The 23,875-nt window shown below is 54.4% G+C and overlaps 1 protein-coding gene across 1 annotated transcript; it reads left to right on the forward strand.

Moving 5' to 3' along the window:
- Window positions 1-886: 886 nt before the first annotated feature.
- On the forward strand, window positions 887-2,772 carry LOC103636118 (DUF1645 family protein). The gene has a single exon (XM_008658481.3). The coding sequence runs from the start codon at window positions 1,119-1,121 to the stop codon at window positions 1,908-1,910; it is 792 nt and encodes a 263-aa protein (XP_008656703.1). The 5' UTR covers window positions 887-1,118; the 3' UTR covers window positions 1,911-2,772.
- Window positions 2,773-23,875: the final 21,103 nt, after the last annotated feature.

Consider the following 23,875-nt stretch of genomic DNA (forward strand, 5'->3'; position numbering starts at 1 on the left):
ACATCGGGTCGGGTATGGGTAAAATACTTTACCCACGGGTATCCAGTGGATACCCGAAATATCAATATACCTCTTTAAATGTGCTACATCCACTAAAAATGTACTACATTCACTAGAAAAACTCACTCACATGTGTTGTTGATTAATGAATATTAATTTGTGTTGTGTTAACAGTCAACTGTAATGTAATCGAAACTAATGAGACATTGACAATGTTATAACTGTCAACTGTCATGAACTCATTAAGCTTTTATTCTCTGTACTCAAATTTAAATTTATTGGATGTGATAATTATGGGTTGAGATATTGTATCGACGTGTAGCCAAATATAGTCATTCTCGTGTTGCATTGGTGCTTAGATGTAAACTAAAATATTTTATGCATTTATTATAACACTGACCGAATGTTATTTAGTCTACAATAACATATCCACTGGATACCCGATACCCGGTGGATACCCGATGGGCATGGGTACGGGTACAGTTTCTCGCCCGATTGACTTGGTGGGTATGGATATTTGTAGAAGTCTCGGGTACAATTTCGGGTCGGGTATTATTATACCCGAACAAAACCCGACCCACTGCCATCCCTAGAAGCAGCCGACTCCGCGGCAAATCTACACCCGACCCGGATTAACAGTAACATCTGCTTGCCTCTCAAGCAACCGCTGTCTCGGAAAATCCCACGGACCGGCCGTGACGGATTCCCAAAAAATCATGTGTAAACCCGGCAAAAAAGTAGAAAGAACTCGGCACGCGCATACGCACACGGAACGGAACCAGCACCAGCAGCACCCCAACCCAATAGGCAAGAAACGAACCCCGCGTCCGCGTGCATCACCACTGACGTGTAGCGCACACGATGGCGTGCCTACAAAACAGAGCACACGGGCGCCGCGCCCGCGAGTCAGCAGGTGAGGTCGCCTCCCGCTACCCGGTATCCTATCCTATCTAACCCCTATGGTATGGGTTATGGGCTGTGGCATGGCCCGCCCCGGGCCCTATATAAACGCCGCTCCCATCTCGCTAACGAACTAGTAGCAGTTGCTTTGCTTCCATTTCCCTCCCTACGCCGGCCAGTACACACACCCGACCGCGAAGAAACCGAGCAACAAAAACATGCGAGAAATGGAGCACAAGAGGCCGGTTGTCCGCCGCCAGGAGCCCACCGTCGCAAGGACGGAGGACGACGTGGCTTCCGGCGACGAGGAATCCGACGTCGAGTTCGAGTTCCCCTTCGTGAGCCAGGAGTCCGGCGCGGGCGCGGGCGCCGCGGCGGCCGACGAGCTCTTCGCGGACGGCCGCATCCGCGCGTCCTACCCGGTGTTTGGCCGAGTCCTAGACGAGGCCGCGGCGCCGGCGCCGAGGGCGCCGCTGGGGCGGCTGTTCCAGCTGGAGCGGGCGCGGACCTCGTCCGTCGCGTCCAGGTCGTCGTCCTCGTCCTCGTCTTCGTCGACGGCGGCGGACGCGGACGCGGGCGTCGACGGCGCGTCGCCGGACAGCTACTGCCTCTGGACGCCCGGGTCGTCGCCGGCGTCCTCGCCCTCGCGGCCGCCGCGGAAGAGCGGGTCCACGGGCTCCGTCGCGCGGTGGCGCCGCATCGGCGAGCTCGTCGTCGGCCGCAGCCACAGCGACGGGAAGGAGAGGTTCCTCTTCCTCTCCGCGCCGCCGTCCCCGGCCAGGGACAGGGACCACTCCACGGACTCCAAGGCGAAGCAGCCTTCCAGAGCAAGTAAATCCGCAGCCGCCGAGCTCGACACGGTCCCCGCGGGGCGCCGGATGTCCTACGGCGGCGGCGGCGGCGCCAAGGCGTCCACCGGCGGCCGGCGCACGTTCCTGCCGTACCGGCAGGACCTCGTGGGGCTGTTCGCCAGCGCGCACGGGCTCAGCCGGAGCACCCTGCCGTTCTGAGCCGGTGTAGCCACGACGCGCAGTGGCGTGGAGGACCCGTTCCAAAAGGCGATGCCTTGGAGATTGAAATTGAAACCGGGATTTGAAATTTCAAGACATTTGAATTGGAGATCCACTGCATGTAACCCTGCTTTGCGAAGACCAGTATTAGCATTAGCATACGTGTGGGATTAAAGCGATTATTACGCGAGTCAAAAAAGGCAAGGTGTCAAGTCAGAGAAAGCAGGGGAAACGTGAGCCTTACCATTAGCATTCGGCTCGGAATCGGGCTCTCGAGTCGGTTCCGACCACCGCCATTCATTCTATACCCAACCAACACGCGAAGAAATTAAGACACGTTTTCCTCTCACACGGGATTTGCAGCATCCGCAGGATTAACGTTGAGCGCGTTCGGCTGCCCTGCACGGAGCACTGTTGCAGCTGCAATCCCTAGAGAGAAAATACTGTAGAAGCCGCAGCCGCAGTCGGATTAAAGCCGCAGCGAACAAGCCAAAGCATAGACACGTGGCAGTTATAATTTTCATGTGGACACGTTATAGGAGATACACATATACGGACACGTTGGACAAGAAGTTTACATGTGGTTGTTTGTACATGATCATTGTATAGTACTAATGCATAGAGATTACACAAGTCAGAAGTAGGTGAGTTTGTTTGCAAGGAATCCAGGTTTCCTTGTCTGCAATCTATTGTTTGTTTGTTTTTCTATGTATTGTCGCATCTCTAATCTAATTGCTTATCTCTACTTTAATTAGGGCATGTACAATGAGTGTCTTAAGTTGTGTCTTAGAGTGTGTCTAGGGGGTGAATGTAAAAAAACTCAAGACATGCATCTTGACGAAGACATCGTGTCTTACCTCTATGTTCGAGACATGAGACTAGCTGATTGGTCACTTTAATTTATTAAATGCTCTAATTGGTACAATGAATATCGTAAGATACATGTTTTAGACATGATCATTGTATTATGTTGTGTTTTAGTTTTGTCTTATACTTGGAGTACTGTGCAGCAGTGTCTAGGTTCTATATGCCCTTAGTAAGCTTCTGCTGTGTGGTCTCCAGTCTTGTAAATACGACCAAGTACTAGCAAACATGTCCGTGCCATCGTGCGTCGCAATTAGGGGTGGATATCGAGATGGCTCAGCTCGGCTCGACTCGACTCGAGCTGGCTCGTTAATATAATGAGCTGGTTCGGCTCGACTCGTTATATTAACGGGCTAAAGATCCAACTCGGCTCAACTCGTTTGCTAACTCGAGTTGGCTCGTTTAGCTCGCGAGCCAGCTCGATAATACCATGTCTAGTGTCTACGAACGGATATAAAAACATGTAGCAAAAGAAAAGGAGAATGATTTAGAAAAAAAGAATAGAGTTTGTAACTTAAGATTCCAGACTATACAAAGACCAATATTAACTATAATCGAGTACAAGATTAACTATTTTGGATCCGAGATTATTGTGATTTGACTAATTACTCTAATTCGTTTGGCTCGTGAGTCAGCTCGCGAGCAAGCTCGAGCTAGCTCGTTATCGTAATGAGTTGAAATACAAGCTCAACTCGTTACAAAATATAAACGAGTCGAATCGAGTCGAGTATCAAGTCGAGTCGGGCGAGTTAACGAGCTACGAGTTTTTCGTCCATCCCTAGTCGCAATAAAAGATATGGATGAGCTAGACAGTTTATGGTTTCAATATTTATTTAACAATAGTCATCTGTTTCAACAAGTTTTGGATTCGAATTCTATACCGACATTTGCGCGTGTTAAAATTAGATTATGACTATGACATGGCTAGAAAGAAAAATAAAAAATAAGTAAAAATATTTTGGAACCAGATTCTATAACGTTGCGTGAAAAAACCAAAACAAAACATGAAAACAGAATAGAAAAAAGGGATTTGCCATTGGAAAAAACATCATAAAACAAAAAACAAATCTGAAATCACTTGTTGGTTACTTGTTCTTTCGGTTCCTAAGAGAAACCAAAAACAAGGCAGGCATCATTGCATAAATGAGAAAACCCTTCTACCTCCCTTTAGAGAGAAGGTAATGAGATATTGAAGTCTTTTGGTGCATTTAATACAAATGTATTCATTTGTGCATAGATAGTGCAACGCGTTATAATAAAGGAACAACATAACATAACAAAACATTTCAGCAAACCATCTCAACTTCTCTTTTTTTACTTACAAATAATTACAAAGGTACCTTCAGCCTTACAAAGATGAGTTCGAAGTTATCGAGGAACGACTTTAAAGGAAGAGTGATTTTAGGGTACGTCATTCAACATGTCTAATGTATGACATTGTTTCTCTATTTATAGTGGTGTGGTACAACTTCGTATGAAATTACAAGTATGCCCATGAGTCCTATTTAAAGATCTATGACAATCGTGAGGGTATAGTTGTCTTTTCTTGCATCTGTCGTGTTGGCCGGGCTTTTGGAACTTTTTCTTCGCTTGCTTTGTATGTTGATGACACGAACCCGAAGTCTCTATATCCGACTTTGTTTGTATATTAGCCAGTAAAACTTCTTGGCTTCACCCCCCATTTACCTCCAGCCACAAGTCGAAGGTTAGCTTCGTCATTGTTTGGGTAGCACCTAAAATGTATTTTAGCATAAAATGTAACACTTGGGGACCTTTGGCAATAGAGGCTCTAACAATAGCCCCTTGCAGAATTAGTTCGTTTTTCATAACGAGCACAGACCGCATAAATGAATAAGGGAGGCCTTGAGCTGAAGATCTCGAAAAACACTTTCCCGGAGCTCGTTATAAAAAACAACTTCAAGATCACAGACTAGCCAGGGCCATTTGCAGTGAGTGAAGACCACTAAGATCTCGGTTACCGTGGCCCTTTTTCGTATAAAAGATACTGAGCCTACACGGCAGCACATGACATTTATTGTTGTTGTGATCTTGCTATTAATCTTTTGTCAGCAAAATGAGGTGTTCAGTACATCTTTGTACTGCTCACCTTATGTTCCACAATACGTTCACCCTCAACCACAAGAGCCAAGGCTGCTTCAACCTTCGGCTTCAAATGCTTTGAGTAACCCTGTGATGAGTGTGTGGTCGTCATCTGTGTCCATCCTAGGACCACCTCCTTATGATCAGTTCCCTGCTGGTCATCCCAAATTTCCAGTACAAGACATACAACAATGAGACAGAAGGGAGGGCTCTGAGGCTTGTACTGTCAACAACATGGTCCCAAAGACCAAGCACATATACTGAAGACCCTAAGGGGCTGGGTAAGCAAACACGAAGCTGAGAAAGAAATACTTCTATGCATTTACGTTTGTATGCAAACTTTTTATTCTGCAATCCAACGTAATAATGAGTTGGCACCTTCGAGTGCAACGTTAAAGTGTCACAATCAAAGCTTCGCATGAAAATGGCGAAAAAGCTCCGAAAGTCATTCCTAAGGGAATGCAGAGCTCCTATGCGGTCACCTAAGTAATGATGAAAGAGCTCCGAAGTCGTTCCTAAGGGAACACAGAGCTCAATTGTGATCACCTAAGTAATAGTCAAAAGCTCTTAAGTCGTTTCCGAGAGAATGCAGAGCTCCTATGCAATCACTTAAGTAATGGTGAAAAAGTTTTGAATTCATTCCTAAGGGAATGCAGAGCTCAATTGTGATCACCTAAGTAATGGTGAAAAAAAACACTGAAGTCGTTTCTATGGGAATGCAGACCTCAATTGTGATCACCTAAGTAATGGTGAAAAATCTCCGAAGTCATTCCTAAAGAAATGTAGAGCTTTTGTGTGATCACCTAAGTAGAGGTGAAAAAACTTCAAAGAAGTTCTTAAGAGAATGCAAAGCTCGACTCAATCATCTAGTAATAGTCAGAAATCTTTGAAGTTGTTCCTAAGGGAATGAACAAACTTGTGTTTTTGATACACTATCATTCCTGAGGGACTGCAATTACGAATTTAACATACACCAAAGCTATAAGCTACGAGGAGTATCGCCTTTGTAACGTGTGTAAAGAAGGGAAGGTGTTTTCCGCCTTCGGCTCAAAAAACAAAGAAGACTCAAGTTTCGCACATCACAAAGGCAAATAATTAGTAAACCAAAGCAAGGATGTTTTATATTATAGCACAGATGCTAAGGAGCTTCGAGTGTTTATGCCCTTTGCATCACAAATATTACAATAAAAGAAGTTTTTTCAAATAATCACTATCAATGCATCACTTCGTCATAAATTTGTTCACAATATTCCAAGCAATGTCATCAGCAACCTTTTTAGCTGCTTCGGCAGCCTCCACTTCGGCTTTAGTTACAGCTGCTTCAGCTTCAGTAGTAGTTGGTTTGGCTTCATCTTCGGCTTCCGGTTGTTTAAATTCAATTATTGCTTGAGAAGAAGAAACTTTCCAGAAAAAGTTAGAAGAAAATCACCAACATAGGTACCAAGTAGTCAAGAAAGAGCAACATGGAATAAAAGTACCTTCAGCTCCCTTCGGTTGTAAATTTATTGGATAGATGCGGCCTTCTCGGCTGCCCTTTGAGCCTGCAAAAAGCTGGGTATTAGAAAGTGTGCATGCTTCACGAAGGTAAAACGAAGGTAGCCAAGTACAAACCTTCTCCTTATTTTTTATTGACTCTTCGATAGAGATTTCTTTTACGCCCTTCGACCTAATATCAAATAAGAACTTTTTTTGCCCACTTCGAAGCTTTGGTAGTAGATCTCCTGACGTTGTCCACAAAATCATCAAAGTTTGGATCAGTGCACATCTTCACATGACCGCATCCAGCATTCAGAAAAACCATAGCAGGGCTTCGAGCGGCTATCCACGCGCAGTAGTCCTCTTGTGTTGAGATGATGATCTTGTATGCTTGGATCTCATTAAGGATCCATCGCATGATCCCAATTGTATCACCATCTACAAAATTCTTGCCCCAACTGAGCAGAAGGTCCTTTCCAACTCATTGCAACACGTGTTGACCAAAGTCAAAGTATTACTTTTCAAAACCCGAAAATTTTCGTTGTGTTGCCTAAGATGACCCCTTTCAGCGGTAAGGTCTTTTCAACTAAGCAACCTCTAAGTTAACAGCTGCTTCGACGAACTCTTGTCGTATGTTATTAATTTCTACTTCGTGCTCTTCTTTTACACACTTTATTTCGGCTTCATGTAGTGCAAGTTGTTTTCTCTATCGGTATTAAAAGCTTCGACCTTCAAAATTTACCTAGAGCTTCGATCTTCTCCTTGGTCAAAGCCTGAACCTCGCTTCGACTCTCAACAAAATCCTTTTCCAAAATTTTAAAAGCCTTTTCTTTCTTTGCGCAGTTGAAATGAAGCTCAGATGCTTCGGACCTAAGCCTTACAATTTCCTTCTGGGCAGCTTCGCCCTCAATATTTTTTCTTGTTCTTTAGCGTCTTGCTCAAAATTGAGCCCTGCAACGTTAGAAAACAACGTTAACAAAGTTATGCAATATTTCAACAACCCAAAGTAGCAAAAAATTAACACAAGCCATACCTTCAAATGCGTGTAGGCGAGGCAATCTGAAAAATCTTCGAAGGGCATCGTTGATAATATGGCCTCTAGCTTCAGAAAACTTATGTTATCCACCATGTAGCGGCATACTTCAGTCTCCAAGCTATCCGGGAAGCAATGCAAATAAACCTCAGGACCTCCCCTAAAGATTGTAGACCCCGAAGGGTACCCGAGTTGTTCAGCGAAGCTGATAGCTTCGGGCAGTTGTTTAGCCCCATAACATTTCTGGGTGAGTGGTGAACCCTGTATCACCAGCCCCCAAACTCTTGGTCTTCACCTAGTGGTGTGTCGTACTCAATGGCCTTTTTGGCATCCTCGATCTCTACGGGCCCCTTCCCCATGTTATCTGTTGTTGCTGGCTTCATAGAGCCGGTATTTTCCTCGTCCATCATGACCACCGAAGGTATCGCCGCTGGGGGCATGGTCTGGATCTTCGGATCCTATAGTATCACTGTAGCTGCATCATGCTGCGTGGTCTCCATTGTTGGTGTGTTTATTGCAGCAGTGGCCTCAGCCGGTGCATCAACGGCTTCTTCGTCATCAAAGAAGAACAAACTCATTAATGGAGCTATATGTTCTTCGTCTTCCTTGTCGCTGCTTATTAAGAGCTCTGAAGCAGCGGTTTCCTTTGTTTCAGAAACAACTGTTGCTAAGGGAGTCTCTTCAATGGTAGGCAACATCATAGCTTCGGGCATCGACAACATAAAAATAAAAAATTGGATAAAATTAACAAAGAATAGTATTAAAGTCAAAATAACAAATTTCGAAATTTGTTTTACCAGTGTCTCTTCCTAAGATTGAGAGGTTGTTGCCTCGGGCTTCACCTTCAGAATTTTGCTACGCTTGGTCGTCACCTTCGACATTTGCTTCTTCCTCTTCTTTGTCTCATGAACCGCATAAGGGTAATCAGGATAAAAGGAGTTGATAGCGTCAAAAACACGATTCAATCGACGTTTCTTTCGTGCTACACACTACCGGAATCGCAGGCTTTGCCGAGTGTTATATTCTTTGCCGAGTGCCTTTTGTCGGGCACTCGGCAAAGAAAGCTTTGCCGAGTGCCGCACTCGGTAAAGTTAGGCTCTCGGCAAAGAGCCCCTTTACCGAGTGCTGAACACTCGGCACAGGACGACACTCGGCAAAGACAAGTTTGCCGAGTATTTGACACTCGGCAAAGGGGGCTCTCGGCAAAGGGCCGTCAGCGGCCGTCCCAAAGCTGACGACCGTCAGTCTTTGCCGAGAGCCAACGGCTGGCACTCGGCAAAGAGGATTCTTTGCCGAGTGCCACATAGTAGGCACTCGGCAAAGGAGGCTTTGCCGAGTGTCATCTCTAGACACTCGGCAAAGTATATTTTTATTTTTTTTATTTTGTCTCCCAAAATTTTTGTGGTATGTTCCTACACTATGTAGACCTACATGTATCATTTGTGGACAATTTTAACAGAGTTTTCAATCGTTAGTAGCTTTAGTTTGTTTATTTGAATTTCTTCGGAAAATTTAGATTTGAACTGCAGGTCACTCGAAACTTGGAAAACCGTGCATGCAAAAATGATATTCATGTTACTTAGCATAAGTTACGACCGATTCCAGGAGCGGACCGGAAACTTCGAGCAACATGCTCACTAAACATGGTCGTGAACTTGCCATCCACATGTTTAAAAATTGTATAAAACAGAAACAAAGTCAGAAAATCCTGAAACTTGTCCACTTGTCATGATATCATATGTACAGGCTGCGATAAAAATTTTAGAATGTTTGGAGAAATTTGTGAGACACTATGTGTACAAACCTAAGAGATCCACATTGAAACTCTATGATTTCATGTGTAGTTCTCTTAGGTTTCTACACATAGTGTCCCACAACTTTCTCCAAACATTCTAAAATTTTTATCGCAGCCTGTACATATGTGATATCATGACACGTGGACAAGTTTCAGGATTTTCTGACTTTGTTTGTGTTTTATACAATTTTTAAACATGTGGATGGCAAGTTCACGGCCATGTTTAGTGAGCATGTTGCTCGAAGTTTCCGGTCCGCTCCTGGAATCGGTCGTAACTTATGCTAAGTAACATGAATATCATTTTTGCATGCACGGTTTTCCAAGTTTCGAGTGACCTGCAGTTCAAATCTAAATTTTCCAAAGAAATTCAAATAAACGAACTAAATCTACTAACGATTGAAAACTCTGTTAAAATTGTCCACAAATGATACATGTAGGTCTACATAGTGTAGGAACATACCACAAAAATTTTGGGAGACAAAATCAAAAAAATAAAAATATACTTTGCCGAGTGTCTAATGGTTGACACTCGGCAAAGTATGCTTTGCCGAGTGTCCCCAGGGTGACACTCGGCAAAGATGTGTAAGTTAATCTTTGCCGAGTGTCAGATGGTAGACACTCGGCAAAGCATACTTTGCCGAGTGCCGCCGATCTGGCACTCGGCAAAGTTTATTTTAAAAATTAAAAAAAACTTTGCCGAGTGCCAGATCACGGGCACTCGGCAAAGAAGGCGAATATACTTCGCCCGCGCCATTCTTCCTCCTTCTTTCTCTGCTCTCGCTTTCTCGCTTTCTCTTCTGTCGCGCCCGCCGCCGCCTCCCTGCGCTGCCGCCGCCGCCCCGCGCCGTCGCCGGCTCGCCGCCCCACCGCGGCCTCCTCCACACCGCGTCCGCCCGCGCCAGCCGCGGCCGCCCGCGCCCGCACCCGCCGCGCTCTCCCTCGCCGGCGCCCGCCCGTCCCCCGTCGCGCCCTCGCCGGCGCCTGCCCGCCCGCCGCCGCGACCTCGCACGCCGCCTTGCCCTTGCCCTCTCACTTTCACGCGCCGCCGCGCCCGCTACGCCCTCGGCCGACCACGCGCGCCCTCTACGCCCTCGCCCGACCGCGTCCGTGCCCCTCGCCCGCCCGCGCGCGCCCTCCACGCCCTCGGTCGCCGCGCGCCCTCTACGCCGCCGCGCCCGGGCCGCCGTGCCCGCACCCCTCGCCGCCGTGCCCGCGCCCCTCGCCATGCCCCCGCCACCAACGCCGCGCGCCATCACCGCCGTCGGAAGCCACCTCCTCGCGCGCCGCAACCGCCTCCCGGCCACGCCACGCGTACCATCGTCGCCCCCACGCGAGGTATAAACTTTTTATGCGTCATTTTATATTTATTATTGATTAGATGATAGAATGTATAAATCATGTAAGCCGAGGTCACCCAACCATTTATAAACTTGTTACTGTGTGCATGTCAGCCATCGTGCTGTTAGTTTTATTTGCAGGTTTTAAAAACCTCAACGTACAGGGGAGGTGCTGTCGATTTTTTTTGTATTAACAGACTTGTGTTTCTTTTTTACAGAGAAGATACTCGTCTTCCTAGCCGCTGCGGGTCTGCCTTCACCGCGTCGCGTCGCCACTGCACAGACCCGCCACAGCCCCACTGCCTGACTCCACCGCCACCCTAGGTATAACCTCTATTTCCGCATCATGGTCGTAGATCACGTAACCCAGTTAGGCATCTCCCGTTCGAAAGAGATACAATGTAGATATGCAGATCTTTGCATATCTACAAATGTATCAGTTTCGAATTGTCCACGTTTTTTGGACAGCCCGCGGTTGCGTAGATGGTGTTAGTTTCATGCTCTACTCCGGTCCGAGATAGAGTTTTGGCGTCACCTCCCTGTTGTTCTCCGGACAGTACACTCTCCCTGCCAGGACGTGTATCCGGAGAACAACGGGGAGGTGCTGCCGAAATTCTATCTCGGATCGGAGTAGAGCATGAAAACTAACTCCATCTACGCAACCGCGGGTGGGATTAGGACCTATCCTCACCTATTAGAAGGTAGGAACGTAGTGTACATGCATTACATGTCTATATTACTCGGTTATATATGTTAGAGGATGGAGGACCGTGAGTGGATGTACATGGGTCGCGTTCGACGTAATGATGTCACCCCTGAATGGATTAGGAAGACCGATGCTTTCGTGGAACGGGCATATGGCGAAGCTGCTAAAGGAGCTAGCCTAGTCCCTTGTTCGTGCAGCAAATGTGACAACCGGAAAAGAAAACCAAAGAAGGCCATGGTAGAACATATTTGGAAGAATGGATTTACGCCGGACTATACTCGGTGGATCTTCCATGGTGAAGCGCATCACACGAGAGAGGAGGTGGTGAGACAACGCGTCGAGGATTACGATGCTGATGCCGGGGTAGCGGACATGTTGAACGACTATCACGAGGCACAGTTCGCCGAAGGACGTACGGAGGACGAGCCAGAGGCGACCGCAAAGGCATTCTACGACATGTTTGACGTGGCACAGAAACCCCTTCACAGCAAGACAAAGGTTTCTCAACTGGATGCCATTGGGCGTATAATGGCGTTCAAGTCGCAGTATAGCATGAGTCGAGACGCCTTCGATGGTTTGTTGACAGTTATTGGTAGCCTGCTTCCGGAGGATCACGTTCTGCCAAAGAGCATGTACGAGGCACAGAAACTCCTTCGTGTACTCAAGATGACGTATGAGTAGATACATGCTTGTCCGAAGGGCTGCGTCCTATTTAGGAAAGAACACACTGAGGCAAAGTACTGTCCGAAGTGTAAATCGTCTAGGTTCATGGAGGTGGACTCTAGTGATGGACAAAAGAGGCAGATCGACATCCCCGTGACAATCCTACGCCACCTTCCGTTCATACCGAGGATCCAGCGTCTATACATGACAGAGGAATCCGCGAAACAGATGACATGGCACAAAAAAGGCAAACGATACAATCCTGACAAGATGGTTCACGCATCCGATGGTGAAGCATGGACCCACTTTGATGTCATTCACCATGAGAAAGCCAAAGAGGCTCGTAATGTTCGTGTTGCGCTGGCCACAGATGGGTTCAATCCCTATGGAATGACCGCTGCCCCATACACATGTTGGCCCGTGTTCGTTATCCCCATCAATCTCCCCCCCGGCGTATGCTTTCAAAGACAGAACATATTCGTGTCGTTGATAATTCCTGGACACCCGGGGAATAAAATGGGCGTGTACATGGAGCCTTTGATTGATGAATTGGTCCGTGCTTGGGAGGAAGGGGTATGGACGTATGACCGAGCTACGAAGACAAACTTCAAAATGCATGTTTGGTACCAGTACTCCATGCATGACTTTCCGGCGTATGGGCTATTTTTGCATACTTCGTGACAGAGATGGTGGGCGGTGGGACGAGGACGAGGAGGGGGAGGGGGAGGAGGAGGAGGAGCACCCGTAGGACGGAGGAGGAGGCGCAGCAGGACGACGCCGTACAACAGCAGGTGGAGCAGCAAGCCGCTGTCGATGCGGCACAGCAGGACGACGACGATGCGGCGCAGCAGGATGACGACGACGACGACGCTGCTCAGCAGGACGTCTCAGGTTCTGGCTCCTCAGGTTCGAGGAGTATCTACCTGCGAGGTCCCGCCAGTCTCCCTAAGTGTCGGGGACCATAATTAGGGGTACCCTCAAGGCTCCTAATTCTCAGCTGGTAACCCCCATCAGCATAAAGCTGCAAAAGCCTGATGGGTGCGATTAAGTCAGGGATCAGTCCATTCGAGGGATTCGATCACGCCTCGCCCGAGCCTAGCCTCGGACAAGGGCAGCCGACCCCGAAGGATTTCCGTCTCGCCCGAGGCCCCCCTCCAGCGGCGAATATATCTCCGGCTCGCCCGAGGCCCTGTCTTCGCCAAGAAGCAACCCTGACCAAATCGCCGCACCGACCGACCAAATCGCAGGAGCATTTAATGCAAAGGTGGCCTGACACCTTTATCCTGACGCGCGCCCCCCAGCCGGCAGAGCCGAAGTGACCGCCGTCACTTCGCCGCTCCACTGACCGGCCTGACAGAAGGACAGCGCCGCCTGCGCCACTCCGACTGCGGTGCCACTTGACAGAGTGAGACTGACAGGCAGTCAGGCCCGGCCGAAGGCACCATAGGAAGCTCCGCTTCGCCCGACCCAGGGCTCGGACTCGGGCAAAGTCCCGGAAGACGGCGAACTCCACTCCGCCCGACCCAGGGCTCGGACTCCGGCTAAGTCCCGAAAGACGGCGAACTCCACTCCGCCCGACCCAGGGCTCGGACTCGGGCTAAGTCCCGGAAGACGGCGAACTCCGCTCTGCCCGACCCAGGGCTCGGACTCGGGCTAAGTCCCGGAAGACGACGAACTCCGCTTCGCCCGACCCAGGGCTCGGACATGGGCTCAGCCCCAGAAGACGACGAACTCCGCTCCGCCCGACCCCAGGGTTCGGACTCCGCCCTGGCCTCAGCCGACGGCCTCCACCTCGCCCGACCCAGGGGCTGGGACTCGACCTCGACCACGGAAGACAGACTCGACCTCGGCTTCGGAGGAGCTTCCACATCGCCCAACCTAGGGCGCAGACCAGCCACGTCAACAGGAGGCGCCATCATCACCCTACCCCGAGCTGACTCGGGCCGCAGGGAACAAGACCGGCGTCCCATCTGGCTCGCTCCGCCAGATAGGCAATGATGGCGCCCCGCATACTCTGTGACGACGGCGGCTCTCAGCCCCCTTACGGAAGCAAGAGGACGTCAGCAAGGACTCAACCGCTCCGACAGCTGTCCCTCCGCCAGGCTCCATCGCTCCTCCGACGGCCACGACATCACCCCAGCTGGGTGCCAAAATCTCTCCGGCTGCCACGACGGCATGTACTTAGGGCGCTAGCTCTCCTCCGCTAGACACGTAGCACTCTGCTACACCCCCATTGTACACCTGGATCCTCTCCTTACGCCTATAAAAGGAAGGACCAGGGCCCTCTTAGAGAGGGTTGGCCGCGCGGGGACGAGGACGAGACAGGCGCTCGCGTGAGGCCGCTCGCTCCCTCTCCCGTGTGGACGCTTGTAACCCCCTACTGCAAGCGCACCCGACCTGGGTGCGGGACGAACACGAAGGCCGCGGGATTTCCACCTCTCTCACGCCCAACTCCGGCCACCTCACTTCCCCCCTTCGCGCTCGCCCTCGCTCTCGACCCATCTGGGCTGGGGCACGCGACGACATTCACTCGTCGGCTTAGGGACCCCCCGGTCTTGGAACGCCGACAGTTGGCGCGCCAGGTAGGGGCCTGCTGCGTGTTGACGAACAGCTTCCCGTCAAGCTCCAGATGGGCAGTCTCCAGCAACCTCTCCAACCCGGGACGGTGCTCCGTTTCGGGAGTCTTGAGTTCATGTCCCTCGACGGCAGCTACGACATGATACTCATTCCACCGCCGGGCGACAGCGGCAATGGCGGCCGACAGTCCGCCCGCCGGCGGCGGAATCGACGACGTCTTCCCCGCGTGGTGGAAGAACAACCTTCGAGCTCATCCTGCCCTCTTCCCCGCCGACGGAGGGGAAGGCGGGGCAACCAAGGCCAAGCAGGAGGCAGCGCCTCGTCGGCTGTCGAGCGAGTCGACAGCGCCGGCACCCCAACGGGGGGCGCACCGGGTATCGACTTCGCGCTTGAGACGAAGACGAGCGCCGTCTCCCCGCGACACGCCAATCCCGAGCAAGCGGACGACGCCAGCACGCTTGCGAAAAGCTTGCTGGACGTCAACCTCGTACCTGAGACGACGGTGCAGTCAGTCCCCGACGTGACTTTATCGCCGCTCGTCGACCAAGAGGTACCGACCGATTCCCATCCCACGTCATTTGGATTCAGCCTCAACCCGCCTAGCGACCCCGCTTTAGCGAGCGCTCTCGTAGAGGCGAGTCCAAACCCTCTGGGGTTTCGTATGCGGTCACCTTGGGACCGTCTGACGGACGTCTCGACCTACGGGCCCTCAGGGTCCGAGGAAGACGACGAGCCCAGCTTCTGTTGGGACTTCTCTGGACTTGGCAACCCCAGTGCCATGCGGGACTTCATGACCACATGTGACTACTGCCTATCCGACTGTTCCGACGGTAGCCGTAGCCTCGGCGACGAGGACTGCGGCCCAGGGCGCGAATGCTTCCACGTCGATCTAGGGGGTCCCTCCGAAGGCAACCATCTTGGCATGCCGGAGGACGGTGATCTCCCTAGGCCGGTGCCTCGCGTTGACATCCCACGGGAGCTAGCTGTGGTCCCCGTTCAGGCGGGGGGCCATGACCCACAGCTCGAGCAAATCCGCGGGGTGCAAGCCAGGCTCAACGAGGGAGCAGGAGCGCTTGAGCCGATCCGCCGGGACGTCGGGCAGGCATGGGCGGGCCAACCCCGGCCGGAGAAATATGTCATCTACCCCAGGGCTTCCAGCACCGCATCGCCGACGATGTCAGGGTCAGGCCACCACCCGCATCTAGTGGGGTCGGCCAGAACCTGGCTACAGCAGCGATGCTTCTCCGCGCGATGCCGGAGCCATCAACCACCGAGGGGCGGCGAATCCAGGGAGAGCTCAAGAATCTCCTGGAAGGCGCCGCGGTACGACGGGCCGAGAGCTCTGCCTCCCGAAGGCAGGGGTACCCCTCGGAACCTCATGCCGTGACTTCCCGATTCATGCGGGAAGCCTCGGTCTACACCGGGCGCACGCGCAACACCGCGCCTGCAGCCCCGGGTCGCCTCGGCAACGAGCACCATCACCGCGACCGCCGAGCCCACCTCGACGAGAGGGTGCGCCGAGGCTACCACCCCAGGCGTGGGGGACGCTACGACAGCGGGGAGGATCGGAGTCCCTCGCCCGAACCACCCGGTCTGCAGGTCTTCAGCCGGGCCATACGACGAGCGTCGTTCCCGACCCAGTTCCGACCCCTGACTACTATCACGAAGTACTCGGGGGAGACGAGACTGGAACTGTGGCTCGCGGACTACCGCCTGGCCTGCCAACTGGGTGGAACGGACGATGACGACCTCATCATCCGCAACCTCCCTTTGTTCCTCTCCGACACCGCTCGCGCCTGGTTGGAGCACCTGCCTCCGGGGCAGATCTCCAACTGAGACGACCTAGTCCAAGCTTTCGCCGGCAATTTCCAGGGCACGTACGTGTGCCCCAGGAATTCTTGGGACCTCCGAAGCTGCCGACAGCAGCCGGGAGAGTCTCTCCGGGATTACATCCGGCGATTCTCGAAGCAGCGCACCGAGCTACCCAACATCACCGACTCGGATGTCATCGGCGCGTTCCTCGCTGGCACCACCTGCCGCGACCTGGTGAGCAAGCTAGGTCGCAAGACCCCCACCAGGGCGAGCGAGCTGATGGACATCGCCACCAAGTTCGCCTCCGACCAGGAGGCGGTCGAGGCTATCTTCCGAAAGGACAAGCAGCCCCAGGGCCGCCCATCGGAAGATGCTCCCGAGGCGTCAACTCAGCGCGGCGCCAAGAAGAAGGGCAAGAAGAAGTCGCAAGCGAAACGTGACGCTGCCGACGCGGACCTTGTCGCCGCCGTCGAGTACAAGAACCCTCGGAAACCCCCCGGAGGTGCCAACCTCTTCGACAAGATGCTCAAGGAGCCGTGCCCCTATCACCAGGGGCCCGTCAAGCACACCCTTGAGGAGTGCGTCATGCTTCGGCGCCACTTCCACAGGGCCAGGCCACCCGCGGAGGGTGGCAGGGCCCGCGACGACGATAAGAAGGAAGATCACCAAGCAGGAGAGTTCCCCGAGGTCCGCGACTACTTCATGATCTACGGTGAGCAAGTGGTGAATGCCTCGGCTCGGCACCGCAAGCAAGAGCGCCGGGAGGTCTGCTCGGTGAAGGTGGCGGCGCCAGTCTATCTAGACTGGTCTGACAAGCCCATCACCTTCGACCGAGCCGATCACCCCGACCATGTGCCGAGCCCGGGGAAATACCCGCTCGTCGTCGACCCCGTCATCGGCGACGTCAGGCTCACCAAGGTCCTCATGGACGGAGGCAGCAGTCTCAACGTCATCTACGCCGATACCCTCGGGCTCTTGCGTGTCGATCTGTCCTCCGTCCGAGCAGGCGCTGCGCCCTTCCATGGGATCATTCCTGGGAAGCGCGTCCAGCCCCTCGGACAAATCGACCTTCCCGTCTGCTTCGGAACACCCTCCAACTTCCGAAGGGAGACCCTGACGTTCGAGGTGGTCGGGTTCTGAGGAACCTACCACGCGGTACTGGGAAGACCATGCTACGTGAAGTTCATGGCCATCCCCAACTACACCTACCTGAAGCTCAAGATGTCGGGCCCCAACGGGGTCATCACCGTCGGCCCCACGTACAAACACGCGTTCGAATGCGACGTGGAGTGCGTGGAGTACGCCGAGGCCCTCGCCGAGTCCGAGGCCCTCATCACCGACCTGGAGAGCCTCTCGAAGGAGGTGCCAGACGTGAAGCGTCATGCCGGCAACTTTGAGCCAGTGGAGACGGTTAAGCCCGTCCCCCTCGACCCTGGCGGCGACGCCTCCAAGCAGATCCGGATCGGCTCCGGGCTCGATCCCAAATAGGAAGCAGTGCTCGTCGACTTTCTCCGCGCGAACGCCGACGTCTTCGCGTGGAGTCCCTCGGACATGCCCGGCATACCGAGGGATGTCGCCGAGCACTCGCTGGACATCCGAGCCGGAGCCCGACCCGTCAAGCAGCCTCTGCGCCGATTCGACGAGGAGAAGCGCAGAGCCATAGGCGAGGAGATCCACAAGCTAATGGCGGCAGGGTTCATCAAAGAGGTATTCCATCCCGAATGGCTTGCCAACCCTGTGCTTGTGAGAAAGAAAGGGGGGAAATGGCGGATGTGTGTAGACTACACTGGTCTAAACAAAGCATGTCCGAAGGTTCCCTACCCTCTGCCTCGCATCGATCAAATCGTGGATTCCACTGCTGGGTGCGAAACCCTGTCTTTCCTCGATGCCTACTCAGGGTATCATCAAATCAGGATGAAAGAGTCCGACCAGCTCGCGACTTCTTTCATCACACCCTTCGGCATGTACTGCTATGTCACCATGTCGTTCGGCTTGAGGAATGCGGGCGCGACGTACCAGCGGTGCATGAACCATGTGTTCGGCGAACACATTGGCCGCACGGTCGAGGCCTACGTCGATGACATCGTAGTCAAGACGAGGAAAGCCTTCGACCTCCTTTCCGACCTTGAAGTGACATTCCGATGTCTCAAGGCGAAAGGCGTCAAGCTCAATCCCGAGAAGTGTGTCTTCGGGGTGCCCCGAGGCATGCTCTTGGGGTTCATCGTCTCCGAGCGGGGCATCGAAGTCAACCCGGAGAAGATCGCAGCCATCACTAGCATGGGGCCCATCAAGGACTTGAAAGGCGTACAGAGGGTCATGGGATGTCTCGCGGCTCTGAGCCGCTTCATCTCACGCCTCGGCGAAAGAGGTCTACCTCTGTACCGCCTCTTGAGGAAGGCCGAGTGCTTCACTTGGACCCCTGAGGCCGAGGAAGCCCTCGGGAACCTGAAGGCGCTCCTCACAAAGGCGCCTATCTTGGTGCCCCCAACTGCCGGAGAAGCCCTCTTGGTCTACGTCACCGCGACCACTCAGGTGGTTAGCGCCACGATTGTGGTCGAGAGGCAAGAAGAGGGGCATGCATTGCCCGTTTAGAGGCCAGTTTACTTCGTCAGCGAGGTACTGTCCGAAACCAAGATTCGCTACCCACAAGTTCAGAAGCTGCTGTATGCGGTGATCCTGACGCGGCGGAAGTTGCGACACTACTTCGAGTCTCATCCGGTAACTGTGGTGTCATCCTTCCCCCTGGGGGAGATCATCCAGTGCCGAGAGGCCTCGGGTAGGATTGCAAAGTGGGTGGTGGAAATCATGGGCGAGACAATCTCGTTCGCCCCTCGGAAGGCCATCAAGTCCCAGGTCTTGGCGGACTTCATGGCCGAATGGGTCGACACCCAGCTACCGACGACTCCGATCCAACCGGAGCTCTAGACCATGTTTTTCGACGGGTCGTTGATGAAGACGGGAGCCGGCGCAGGCCTACTCTTCATCTCGCCCCTCGAGAAGCACATACGCTATGTGCTACGCCTCCATTTCTCGGCATCCAACAATGTGGCTGAGTACGAAGCTCTAGTCAACGGATTGCGGATCGCCATCGAGCTAGGGGTCCGACGCCTCGACGCTCGCGGTGACTCGCAGCTCGTCATCAACCAAGTCATGAAGAACTCCCACTGCCGCCACCCAAAGATGGAGGCCTACTGCGATGAGGTTCGGCGCATGGAAGACAAGTTCTACGGGCTCGAGCTCAACCACATCGCTCGGCGCTACAACGAGACTGCGGACGAGCTGGCTAAAATAGCCTCGGGGCGAACAACGGTTCCCCCGGACGTCTTCTCCCGAGATCTGCATCAACCCTCCGTCAAGATCGACGATGCGCCCGAGCCTGAGGCACCCTCGGCTCAGCCCGAGGTACCCTCGGCATAGCCCGAGGTACCCTCAGCACAGCCCGAGGCGCCCTTGGTTCAGCCCGAGGTACCCTCGGCCCCCGAGGGCGAGACGCTGCACGTCGAGGGGGAGCAAAGCGGGGTCACGCCTGATCAAGACTGGCAGACCCCGTACCTGCAATATCTCCACCGAGGAGAGCTACCCCTCGACCGAGCCGAGGCTCGGCGGGTGGCGCGGCGCGCCAAGCCGTTCGTCTTGCTGGGTGATGAGAAGGAGCTCTACCACCGCAGCCCCTCTGGCATCCTCCAGTGATGCATCTCCATCGCCGAAGGTCAGGAACTCCTGCGAGAGATACACTCGGGGGCTTGCGGCCATCACGCAGCGCCTCGAGCCCTTGTCGGGAATGCTTTCCGACAAGGCTTCTACTGGCCCACGGCGGTGGCCGACGCTACCAGAATTGTCCGCACCTGCGAAGGGTGTCAATTCTACGCAAGGCAGACCCACCTGCCCGCTCAGGCTCTACAGACGATACCCATCATCTGGCCTTCTGCACGCAGCAGGCCCAGCGGTTACAAGCGACTCTCCACTTTTGCCCAGACCAACGGGCGAAAGGGGCGGGCAGCCATGCAGGCGGCATGCAACCGCGCCAAGTGGGCGCACTTCTCCGACTCCCAACACGCCCAGCATGGAGGCCCAGGCCCACGCGTCATGCAACCGGTGCACCGAATGCTTCGTGCATGCAACTGAACCACCACTTGCGCCACCACCGCGCCTCCTCGACTGCGGAACCAATGCCGCGACTCGAGGCGACCCAGCGCACGACCCAGCAGAGCCAGCCTGGCGCGACGGACAATGCGGCCAAAAATGGGCCGGCAGAAATGACGGTGGCAGGCGGGCAGGAGCAGCGGTCACGTTGTCAGCCAAGCCCACGTCCCATCCGGGGGCAGTGAGAGAACCCTCTCTCACGGCGTGAAGACAACGCGCCCGTGTTCCGTTCCTCGAACGGCTCGCGCACGCGCAACGGCCGCCCCGCCAACCACTCGCCCCGTCGCATTAACTCCACGGCGGCACAGGCGGCGCCTCTGGCAGGAGAAGCGGGCGACGCTTCGCCTTCGCCATAATGACCGCGTCAGTAAAGGTACGCTGCGTCGTTCGATTTCGTATCCTTTTCCTTTTTTCCTATTTCTCTCTCTTGCAACAGGGACCGGGAAAGGGGGATACCCCGAAAAGGATCCTTCCCCGTGAAGGAACCAGGCTCTGAGCCTCCCTACTGAAGAGAGGTTCGAAGGCTGGCCCCCCAGAAGGGTTCGACAGCCGCCTCTGATCGCGTGGGCTCTACACCCACTACTGGTCAGAGGTTCGAAGGCCGGCCCCTCGGAAGGGTTCAACGGCCGCCTCAGGCTACTCGGGCTCCGTGCCCACTACTGATCAGGGGTTCGAAGGCTGGCCCCCGAAGGGTTCACAGCCGCCTCAGACATAGAGCGAGGGATGACCATGGGTACGTTCGATACATAACCAAGGCTCGGGCTGCGCTCCCGAGGTACCCTAGGACATTTCCGAGACCAGCGGGAACGATCTTGTAACGGAATCCCATCGGAGGGAGGCATCGAGCCCTCGGACCCTGTCGCCAGGGGACCGGGTCCGGCAGATCACCCGCAGGTACTTTTGGGCGTGCCTCCGGGCCCCTAGCCGACCCCTAACGAACGGGGCACGGACGTCCACTCGGATTACCCGCCTGCAGCTCACCAGAGACACCATGTTCGGCGCCCATCGAGGGCAACATGGCGCTCTCCCCCCCTCCTCCTCGCGGAAAGGCGACGCAAGGGCGTATATAAAAAAGTCGAGTCTGTCCCTGATCGCCCTCTCGCCCTGTGCAGAGGCTCGGGGGCTGCTCTCGCAAACCCGGCTCCGGCCGAACCGTTGACAGCGTCAACATACCAGCCCGAGAACTTGGGACCCGACCGTACACCCGGGCTACGGCCACCTCGCATGAGGGAACGATCAGACCAGCCGAAGCATTACGCGAGGCATTAAGACCTCGAAGGAGTGAAACCACTCCTCTGAGGCCTCGGGGGCTACACCCGGCGGGTGCGCTCGCGTGCACCTACCGGAACAAAACGCAACCGAGAAAGGCTGGTCCCCTTGCAAAAAGTGCGATGAAAGTCTCCAAGCGAGTGCTAACACTCCCTTCGAGGCTCGGGGGCTACTGTCGGGGACCATAATTAGGGGTACCCTCAAGGCTCCTAATTCTCAGCTGGTAACCCCCATCAGCATAAAGCTGCAAAGACCTGATGGGTGCGATTAAGTCAGGGATCAGTCCATTCGAGGGATTCGATCATGCCTCGCCCGAGCCTAGCCTCGGACAAGGGCAGCCGACCCCAAAGGTTTTCCGTCTCACCCGAGGCCCCCCTCCAGCGGCGAATATATCTCCGGCTCGCCCGAGGCCCTGTCTTCGCCAAGAAGCAACCCTGACCAAATCGCCGCACCGATCGACCAAATTGCAGGAGCATTTAATGCAAAGGTGGCCTGACACCTTTATCCTGACACGCGCCCCCCAGCCGACAGAGCCGAAGTGACCGTCGTCACTTCGCCGCTCCACTGACCGGCCTGACAGAAGGACAGTGCCGCCTGCGCCACTCCGACTGCGGTGCCACTTGACAGAGTGAGACTGACAGGCAGTCAGGCCCGGCCGAAGGCACCATAGGAAGCTCCGCTTCGCTCGACCCAGGGCTCGGACTCGGGCAAAGTCCCGGAAGACGGCGAACTCCACTCCGCCCGACCCAGGGCTCGGACTCGGGCTAAGTCCCGGAAGACGGCGAACTCCGCTCCGCCCGACCCAGGGCTCGGACTCGGGCTAAGTCCCGGAAGACGGCGAACTCCGCTCCGCCCGACCCAGGGCTCGGACTCGGGCTAAGTCCCGGAAGACGACGAACTCCGCTCCGCCCGACCCAGGGCTCGGACATGGGCTCAGCCCCAGAAGACGACGGACTCCGCTCCGCCCGACCCCAGGGTTCGGACTCCGCCCTGGCCTCAGCCGACGGCCTCCGCCTCGCCCGACCTAGGGGCTCGGACTCGACCTCGACCACGGAAGACAGACTCGACCTCGTCTTCGGAGGAGCTTCCACATCGCCCAACCTAGGGCGCAGACCAGCCACGTCAACAGGAGGCGCCATCATCACCCTACCCCGAGCTGACTCGGGCCGCAGGGAACAAGACCGGCGTCCCATCTGGCTCGCTCCGCCAGATAGGCAATGATGGCGCCCCGCATACTCTGTGACGACGGCGGCTCTCAGCCCCCTTACGGAAGCAAGAGGACGTCAGCAAGGACTCAACCGCTCCGACAGCTGTCCCTCCGCCAGGCTCCATCGCTCCTCCGACGACCACGACATCACCCCAGCTGGGTACCAAAATCTCTCCGGCTGCCACGACGGCATGTACTTAGGGCGCTAGCTCTCCTCCGCTAGACACGTAGCACTCTGCTACACCCCCCATTGTACACCTGGATCCTCTCCTTACGCCTATAAAAGGAAGGACCAGGGCCCTCTTAGAGAGGGTTGGCCGCGCGGGGACGAGGACGAGACAGGCGCTCGTGTGAGGCCGCTCGCTCCCTCTCCCATGTGGACGCTTGTAACCCCCTACTGCAAGCGCACCCGACCTAGGCACGGGACGATCACGAAGGCCGCGGGATTTCCACCTCTCTCACGCCCAACTCCGGCCACCTCACTTCCTCCCTTCGCGCTCGCCCTCGCGCTCGACCCATCTGGGCTGGGGCACGCGACGACATTCACTCGTCGGCTTAGGGACCCCCCGGTCTCGGAACGCCGACACTAAGCGACCCATACTTCGTGACAGACGTCCGCTGATACGACCCGATGGAGAGAGGTAGGTAACTTTAGATGTTGTTGCTGCTTTTTCATGTTATATGTTCAAATTAATAATAGAAACTAATACTTCATCTTAATCACTTGGACAGGTCTTCGATGGTTTTGGAGACTGCAGGGGGTCACGGCCGCAACCTCAATGGCATCCTCGGCCTTCTATGCCGGGAACACTTCCCTGGACTTGTCGAGTACGCCGGAGTGACGAGCCCAGCATACACCTTCGACCACTACGCCGTCGCCCCTGATGCAGTAGATCGGGACGTCAGACAATTCAACAACAAGGCGGAGCGGGTGAAGCAAGAGCTGTGGGTAAGTCTTCCTCGCACTATATTGTTTAATAAGT

The sequence above is a fragment of the Zea mays genome, chromosome 8 (assembly GCF_902167145.1).
Source record: "Zea mays cultivar B73 chromosome 8, Zm-B73-REFERENCE-NAM-5.0, whole genome shotgun sequence".
NCBI lineage: Eukaryota > Viridiplantae > Streptophyta > Magnoliopsida > Poales > Poaceae > Zea > Zea mays.